We start from the raw sequence: 9,590 nt of genomic DNA on the forward strand, positions 1-9,590 counted from the left end.
AAAACCTCTTCTAGCTGTTAACTATATGTTTTATGATGATGAATTTAGATTATTTGATGAATTATTTTTTCACTCACAGGGACAAACCTGGAAGCCCTCATAAATAGCACAAAGAAGCCCACCAGTTTCGCACAAATAGTTCTTGTTGTTTCTAACAAAGCTGGTGTGGAGGGGTTAAGGAAAGCTGAAAGAGCTGGTATTCCTACAAGGGTAAGTATTTCTCATCCTTTTAAAATTAGCCATCATTAGCTCTGACTATAGCAGGAAGATACCTGTGAGATAATGAGTTTTAACCAGAGTAAGAGATGGTTTGATAGGAAGCCTGAGCTTTTCTTTTTTGGTCTGTCATGAACTTGTGCCCTTGGGCAAACGACCTAACATGGGAAGCAAAATACTTCCTTTTCTCCTTCTCAGATTGCTGCCAGCAATCCTGATGGTTTTGGGAACAGTCATTATATTAAACCAGGACAAAACTTTCACAGTTGCAGTTTAAACTTTGCCATTTATTTATCTGTAGTGCATTTCCACTAAAGTAACAAGCTATTTTATCTGACTAATTTTAAAATTACTTGCTAACCAGACATGGTAGTTCCTTTGAATGAAACAGGGGTCAAACTCAGTGGGGCCCTCCACTGACTCCCTGGGCGTTGCTTCAGGCTCTCCAGGATTCATTCAAAGCAAACTGTATTTCCCCTAGTGTCACTGGATCCAGTGCTGTATTGCTTTGCCCTTTGTGCAGTCATTTGTATTACAGATGTGAAATGCTGCTGTTCTGATTTAGGAGCATTTTACAGTCACTTTCCACGGATAACTACAGACATAGGATTTGGGCCCAGTGCAAGCTTTGTCATTAAATTCAGTAGTATCAGGATCTGAACGTTAGTGCTGCCGTCTCTTATTTGGGAGTACATAAAGATCACGAGTGAAATATATCCATGGTATGCAGGGGAAGAACAAACATATAGTGAGGAAAAAAAATATAGTCTGGGAGAGCTGATGGTGTCAGTGGTTAAGATGGAGAGTGAGTGGTGAAACAGAGGCACTGAGGAGTACATGCCGTGCCAATTATTACCTGGTGGTTCCCGGCAGAGTTCAGCCCAGTGTTGAGCTGGGCTCTATCTCTAGTGCCCTCTGCCACCTTTTCACCCAACCAGTTTCAAAATTACTGTGATAAAGCTGGAGGGATTAACAGGTACTTTTATTTAAAAGACTGTAGAATGTTTTAAGTTAATGTAGCACTGCCTTCTTCCTGCTTAAATTAGGGGCTGTATCCTGGACAGCAAACACATGAGTATATTGACCTTATGCAGTAGGGGCTGTTTTCTAAGTTTGTGATTAGCCGTTCTTTCAAGGTTTTGCGATGTAATTTTTGGCAAGTTTTGACTGCTTAAAACCATCAGAGGCCTTAAACAGAGTGAAATCATTGTAAGACTTTAGGTTGTCTTACTGACATACGTACGTAGGTTGTTAAATTGTGTCCTAATAAAACAAAACTCTTGTTTATTCTGATGATTGCTCTGTGTGAATAGCAATAAAGCCTGCATGTTTGTCCATTAGCTGCATGTGATTATGAACTGTTCTTCTTGCTGTGGGTGTGCATCCATCTTGAGTCACATGTGGAGATTGTTTTTTGTTTATTACTCCAGGGTACCATTTCGTTGTGCTCTTGGTACTTTTAGATTAAATTAACACCATGTCTATTTTTCTTTGTCTCTTGGGTTACCACAGGTTATTGACCATAAATTGTATGAAAGTCGCACTGAATTTGACAGTGCAGTTGACAAAGTCCTTGAAGAATTCTCAGTTGAACTGATCTGTCTGGCTGGATTTATGCGAATACTGTCAGGTCCTTTTGTCAAAAAATGGGACGGTAAGCAGAGCACAGTACTGTATGCATTTAAAAAAAAGTAATTTTATAGCTTATCCTCAGGAAAAAGAAAATGGGAAAAATATAGAAAAGGGACCATGTTAATTCTGGGTTTGCAGGAAACTAAACTCCTCCCAACTTGTAAGGAAAAGGATGAGAAAGAAAAAGGCAGTATTTTTCCCCTTCTCTCTGTCATTTCCACAGAGGAAGCCAAGGGCAAATGCCAATCTTGTAGTCTTTGATTTATTAGAAAATATTTTAAAATAAGGCTGTGAAGACTTTAGACCTCTGCAACATGTGGTGCAGGGCAAATTGTTGCCCAAGCAGTAGGTGTTGTCGGGGGAGAGGTGAGCATCCAGCCAATGAGAATTCCTTCCCCTAACAGATGAGCTGTTTTGGCAGCGTGTAAAACGGCAAAACTGGGCAGCAATGTGCAGCTCCTGTTAACGAGAACTTGCTGGTCTTCTGGTCAGACATCCCAGCAGCTGTCTGAATCCAAGGGTGGCGTCTTTCACAGACAGATCCACTCTCGTTTGTCCAAAGTATTCGCAGTGTCTCCAACGTGGTCACCTTTTACAATTTTTCCAGGTCTTTGTTAGAGGCTGGTAACACCTTTGCCTTCTTCAGTGGCTGCTCTCCCTCCCGCAGTTGTTACGTTCCTTTTCTTATCCCGTTTTGTTTCTTTTAGGGAGTCCTGAATCATAGAGAGGCAGCTGCTCTTCTCACTGTTTGCCCTGCCTTGGGTTCAGTCACGGTTACTTAAACTCGTTCTGGCTCATACCAGTTACAGGCTGGTCAGCCTATACATTGCAGCTCTTCGGGCGGCCTTTATTGTTCACATGGTGACTTTTGTGTTACCTTGGGTGTGTCTGTGACACAGACCTTTTACACCTGAACTACTTTTCAAACCTCTCTTTAAAATCAGTGGAGCAAAACAGACATTCCTGGGAGGCAACTGGTTTTATGCTAACGCTGTCAGCTAAAGTAAGTCAGATGAATTGGTTTTATTTCTCTCCATGCATTACGGAGTCCAGAAAATGAAGATGTGAATGTCTGTGCTGTAGACCGCTGTAGTTAGGATAGAGGAATCCCTCACTACAAGAGATGTGTTTTGAGTAGAGTATCTGTGTAGAGAATGGAAAAGAACTTTTTCGAGTGCAGAGACCTTGCGCAAACAGGATGAGTTTCGTTCCCTCTGATTTAGGGACAGAGCAGTTCCAGCACTGATGATCGCCCTGCACAGTGCAGGATTTGTGTTACATGTATGACTGGCCTGAGAGCAAAAGAAAAGACTTTCTTCAGTACAGGATGGTTAACTCATTTTTGAAATGCCCAGCATTGAATTGAGCTTGAAAACAGATACCTACCTGAGATCTGACCAAGAGTATGCTTCAGCCAGGTCTTAGATGTGAGCTCAAACATTCAGTGCACCTCAGGGATCTGTGCCAGCTATCAGGAGCCTGCTGTAAAACTCTGACCCAGCCATGCCTAGGCACTGACCACCCTACGTTATCCACGAGTAATCAATTCTTGTTGCTCCTCTCTTAAGAGGTGTTACTTTTTCTTTCTCTCACAATCACAAGAACATGGAGTGTGAAGTTAGTTGTGAAACACTTTCTTGCTTAACGGCCCTGACTGTTAATTTTGAATGTTAGCATAAAGGACAGATTACAAAACAAGAACAAGCAAACAGAAACCCATGTTCCTTTAGGGCACTTTCTGACAGTACTGTAATGAGAAACTGGGAAGGCTCAGCCAGAAGCGCAGAGCGTTGTTTTCAGCTCACTGTCCCCAAATCATTTTTGCTCAAGCAGCAGGCAAGGAGATGCCGATGCTTTTAAAAAGGGGTATTTTTGAGATACAAAACACATTTGAGATGTTGTTGGAGATCAGTCGATACATTTGCCTCTCTAAGTTGCGCAGGTCAGTATCTGCGTGAGTTACTGCAGTGAAGAGTGCAGGTTCCGTATGGTGCTGCCAGAAATGGCCTTCACTTCACATTACAAAATCATAAGCCTCTATTTCGGTACACTGCTGCCTCCGCCAGCATATGTCAGCTCAGTCTCGCTGCTTGGCATTTAGGTGGAGTTCAGTGAATCCTGATGACATACAGTCTTCCTAAACAGGAGGCATGCAGAGACGGCGTGGGCGTAGCATACTGCGGTATAAATAGTATCGATGGCCACTTTTTTTTTATCCTGTAAGGATTTGTACTGAATCTAAGAGAAGATCTAGGGCTGTCAAGCACCTTTTGCCTTCACTGTGGTCCAGGATGGGCAGAAGGAGTTACTACAGACATATTAGGAGCAGACAGGGGAAGTCTGCCAGAAGAAAGAAGGTTTTCTTCTGGTTTAACCATCGCATTGCTGTAGTGGTGAGACCCTGAGGTCACGGGCAGCCACCCTCCCTGACTTTACAGCTAGGTAGGAACTCAGGCATATTCTTTCTCTTTTAAGGGAAATGTAAGGTACGGGCTTCCAGGGGTTATAACCACGGTCGCACCTGGTTGAGCATGAGAGGTTGCATTACCCATTTCAGGATCCCCCAGCCAACTTTCCGTGTGAAAAGTAGTAGTGGTAGACAGGTGCTTTTCGGAAGGGCAGAGAGAAGGGCTCCTACATAAGCAGCTGTTGTCTTTTATTAAGCCAAAACAGGTGTGGAGGAAAAGTCCCGGCTAAAGAATTTTTGCCTTGTCACGGGGCGTCTGTTACGTCATTTGACACTGCACTGAGCCTTTTGTGGGTGCTGAGTTTGTAAGAAAGAGAATGTGCTTGTGATGAAAGAAGAGAAGAATAAGATGCTGAGGGAAAGGACAGCTACATCAAAAAATTAATCATTATTAGTCACTGGAGAAATAGGTCTTAGCCATGCAATTAATTGTAGTGATTGCTGACTTCGGTTTTTCTGAAATGGCGAGACATTCTGAAATGCTTCGGGCTGGTTATCTGTCAGTATGATCAAAAAAAAAAAAGTGCATGCAAAACTTGTGAAAAATATTTTTCACAAACGTATTTTGTTCCTCTGTGGATTATGGTACTTTTAACATTCTGGTAAGGCTGAATGCTGAAAGACAATGACCTCCCTTATAATTTTCCAGGGAAAATACTGAACATCCACCCATCTCTACTGCCGTCTTTTAAGGGAGCAAATGCCCACAAATTGGTGTTACAAGCTGGAGTCCGAGTCACAGGCTGTACTGTACACTTTGTAGCTGTAAGTACTTCCTTCTCCCTCCCTTTAACTCTATAATTCGTTAGTCTTAATATTTTCACCTCAGAGCTTGCTTGGAACACCCTTATGCTTTGATTACCTTTTCTCCTTTGTTCATTCATAACATTATTAAACAATATAGGGCTTTAGTTTGCTGTCCCTGGAGAAGGAACTGGAAATGAATAGTCTATACAGGAGTTTAAGCTTTACTTAAGTTAACTTCTTCCCACTGCTGCCTTCCACCAGTTGGAGTGGGGGTACTAGTTCATATAAGGCCTTGGCTAACCCAAAATCTTTATTACTACACAGCACCAACTTCTTAGATTTTATCATACAACCTTCCTTATTTGTTGCTATCAAGAAAAAGAAAACACAACACTGGAAATGGCACAAGAAACTTAGATTTGTTAAGAAGTAATCCAGTGTTTGTGGGAACAGAGAAAAACGTAACAATTTATGTTAGTCAAAAAACAAGAAAACAAAAGCCAGACATCTCTCAGCTTGGAAGATGCACATTTTTATAAGTTCAGGGAGCATTTTTTCCATCTTGTTCAGTTCTCAGGGTTGACAGTAACTCATCTCCCTTCTGCTGCATTCTTCAGATTATCCTCCCCTTTTCCACTGCTCCTGAAATGTGTTCTCATGACTTTTGCTTTCTCTTGGAAAAAGAAACAAGAACTATTTTTCCAGATAGAAGGAAAAATTGCATTCCGTTCTCTATGATATGACTTGAGGTTTCTTCTCTGTGTGGCAGTGCACTGAGAAACAATAACTAACCAGCAGGGATCTGCCTCATTAACATGCAAAAGAAAGATCTGCTGGGTCCTCCAGTCCAGCTCCATGCCAAGGCTTGGCTAATTCTCTCTTCTGAATTGAAATGTCATTGTTTTGTCCAATGTAGCCTATCACGTCCCCAGTTATCATGGCTTTTGTTGTTTTCTGTAGCAGAAACGTTACTCGCTGGTGTTCTGCCTACCTCTTCTTTTTCTTGGAACCCTACACTTCTCTTAGTCCCTCACAGGCCAGTGTGAGTGCCAGCATCTTCTCTGCACTCCTCACATTAGCCCAAATCCATGTTTCCTGTAGTAACGTAACGATAAACAGATCCCCGAGGCAGATGGATTGCATTCCCTGTCGTACAGCTGGGCCCCCTTGTCTCTCCTCTTTCAGCTGTACAGACTTCCTGGCTATTGCTTTTACAGGAGGAAGTTGACGCTGGAGCAATCATTTTTCAAGAGGCAGTTCCAGTTAAGATTGGTGACACAGTGGAGACCCTGTCCGAAAGGGTGAAGGAGGCCGAGCACCGAGCCTTCCCGGCTGCCCTGCAGCTTGTCGCCAGCGGGGCCGTACAGGTGGGGGAGGCCGGCAAGATCTACTGGAAGTAGGAGCAGCGTGTCTACAAATATCCTCAGGCGGGACAGCTGGGGTGCCTTAATTGATCAAAACTGAGGTCACATTTCCTATTAACACGCACACTGAATTCTCTTCACAACGTGTTTTCAACGTAGAGTTTACCATGTCATGTTCTCACTCAAATGGTTAAAGGTTCAAAATAAAATCTGGAGAAAGCCACAAACGGGAATATTAAGGCAGGGGGCTGTTCTCAGTAGTTTCGGCCATGGCTCTGTCACATGCTTCCTAAAGATAATCACCTCCTTGGCCAACGTTTTGGTTCTCAGTCACTTTGTTAACAAATAAAAAACCATTCTGTTGGTTACAGAGAGATCTGAACATCTCTGAGATTGACTTAGGAACATCAGTATTACTCTCTAACAGACCATACAGACTGTAACAGGGGATTCTCTTGTCGTGTGCTGTGAAGTGCTTATGAGGAAAAGTAATGGAACTAGTACAATGGAGGAGACAGCTACAGGCAAAAAACTTTACTCATAAAAATCTCTAGCCAAGACAAGAAAAACTGTCCTCCCAAAACACTAACTATTCTTGCAGATAATGAAATGGATTTTTTTCCATATAGTTTCTGTTTTAGTGTTCGTAGATCTTGTCTGGCCCAGATTCTGGCCATACCCCGTAATTTCAAATATCAGACCTGCTATCAACCAGATGCTAAGTAGAATTAAATGTCTGCTGCCCGTTTGTCTTTGAGCATCCCCATGTGAATCCACATCTGAATTCCCCTCAGAGATTCGTTCAGAGCCAAAAGAGTTGGTTGGGTTTTTTTTGAATGAGCAGAAAGCGAGTTAGGACTAGAGGCAAAATGTGTTCTTGGCGGGCGAGACATTCTTCAGAAATTAAGCTGAAGTTAAGTGCCTTTATTCTTGGAACAGTGTTTTCACCTGGAATAATACTAATGGAAACCCAGTAAATGTTATCATTCTGAAAACAAGTAAGAGTTTTTTGCACAGCTCGACTCTTGTGAAAAAGCATCTGGTTTTCTTTTAATGTTTTAGTATAGTTGTTAAAACATTTTGATGTATTTACTAAAAAAATCAATTTTCCCCCATACAAACCAGAAGCATCTGACTGAAGCTGATTATGTATGTTTTAGCGCTCCCCTTTAATACAGAGAAAGCCGATTCGTATTCTTGCACTGATGTCCTTATGGTACTTCTGTGTTGATATAATCTCAATTTGGATTTGAAATAAAGTCTAATAGAGTTAAAAAATCAAATATCAAAATCTTTCCTTGGAATTCCTTTACCAGGGGTATAAGCTGGAGGAGGAGTTTGTGAAACAGAATTGTAACTTTGTCTACAGTACAGCCACTGTAAATCAGTTTGTGAGGTTACAGGCATGTGCAATCCTGCCTAAGTCAGTAATGATTCGCCAAGTGTGGTGACCTTACTGTTTCAGTGGCCAGATGGTCCGTGATGAAGAAACTTGCTGACAACATACTCCTGTCATCGTTTGTCACTGAGGATAAACCTCAAGCAAATACAGAGGAAAATGACATGGTCAAATTTAATTTGCTTGTAGAGGGCGAAGAATAAAAGCTAAGCCTTCATCCCAGCATTTTTCTGTACAGACCTGCCCTCCCACAGAAGGGCCTCCCCCGCAGGCAAACTGCCCGCCAAGGCTTGAAACCCAGCCTCTGTCAGTGGGAATGCAAAAGATGCGGGAAGCGTCCAGCAATGGCAGGGGATTGGCCTGCACAAGTTCAGTCCCTTAGCCACGACAAAGGAAACATTCTGCAAGTCAAAAGAAATTGTTCTTAAATTAACTCACACGTTAGAAGAAGTAAGACCACTAGGGATGAAATCACTATCTGTACAGTTAATAAATACAACATTATTGATAAAAGCAGTTTGATCACTGCGAGAAAGGCCAGCAGCAGAAGACTTGGGTGCTCCAAATCCAATACCCCATTCCATCACAGACAGCTTGAGCAAGACTCGGGTGTTTTGCCATCTAAGGCTGATGGCAAATGGGATTTAAGCACCTATCTATATTTCTACAAATGCATAAAAAGAAATTTCATTGTGAACTGGACCATAGATGGCTTTGCTTCGATTACCACTCCGTATAACAGACTGTCACCACACCCAGTTGCAGAGAGATGCCAGGAACACAATTAGAAAAGGAATTGTTCGATACCATGGTGATCGTCTGGAGCCCTATCAGAGCACAATAACTAGCACCCTATTCTCTTTTAACATTTTATTTGTTAAGTTTCGAATGTTCAGTCATGCGTGCTGTGCAACTCAAATAATATACAACAGGAAGTTACTACACAGTTACAATGGACTGAAAGCAAACTAAGCAATGTGTTTATCATAAAAATTATCTACATATACCAAACACTTGTTAATCTTGCCTTCTTACAGTTCTTCCTATTTCTCCCAGATCACGAAAAGTACACGTTCCTTGCTCCAGTTGTTGGACTGCAGGAGACAAATACAGATTTCTGTGCATAAATGGCAGAGCTTACAGGAGGGAACTGAATTTTTCTCCACTCCCTAACTACTGAAACACCACTAGCTACACATGGAAAAATGTAGACTTTTTAACTGGAGCTGACTCATGCTCTCAAACAGCCTGACACAGCCAAGAGCAAGATGTAGAGTATGTCCCTATGGCCCTTATTAGTACAGTACATGTAATACCAAAACAAGAATACATTTTTTTTTGCTGCATCTAATCACAGAATCACAGAACACCAGGTCAGAAGAGACCTCAAGGATCATCTGGTTCAACCTTTCTTGGCAAAAACAAGGCCTAGACAAGGTGGCCCAGCGCCCTGCCCGGCTGAGTCTTAAAAGTGTCCAGTGTCGGAGAATCCACCACGTCCCTGGGGAGATTATTCCAAGGGCTGATTGTTCTCACTGTGAATGGCTATTAGTGATCCCTCCTCTGGAAAATTCAGCTCTGGCTACTTCTTTTCTAGTTTGTTCAAGTAGCTGCTTAGCTAGCTTTCTTCCTCTGATTTGTCACTTGCATGCAGGTAATTATTCTGGCAGATATAAAATAAGCTTCCCACAGAAAAAGGTTTTATTTGACAGCAGCTACTCTCTGGAACAAGCCAATCATTCAGTCAACAAAGAAAAATGAGATT

At 42.1% G+C, this 9,590-nt stretch overlaps 1 protein-coding gene across 1 annotated transcript in view; it reads left to right on the forward strand.

Annotated features, from left to right (window-relative positions):
* Nucleotides 1–6,462, forward strand: part of GART (phosphoribosylglycinamide formyltransferase, phosphoribosylglycinamide synthetase, phosphoribosylaminoimidazole synthetase) — a 31,013-nt gene extending 24,551 nt beyond the window's left edge. Inside the window, exons 18-21 of the mRNA XM_009954117.2 lie at nt 80–210; nt 1,729–1,870; nt 4,965–5,080; nt 6,280–6,462. Of these exons, the coding sequence (XP_009952419.1) occupies nt 80–210; nt 1,729–1,870; nt 4,965–5,080; nt 6,280–6,462 (572 nt within the window). The remainder of the gene's footprint in view (nt 1–79; nt 211–1,728; nt 1,871–4,964; nt 5,081–6,279) is intronic.
* The last annotated feature ends 3,128 nt before the right edge of the window (nt 6,463–9,590 follow it).

Source organism: Leptosomus discolor, chromosome 1, assembly GCF_034619465.1.
Source record: "Leptosomus discolor isolate bLepDis1 chromosome 1, bLepDis1.hap2, whole genome shotgun sequence".
Taxonomy (NCBI): domain Eukaryota; kingdom Metazoa; phylum Chordata; class Aves; order Leptosomiformes; family Leptosomidae; genus Leptosomus; species Leptosomus discolor.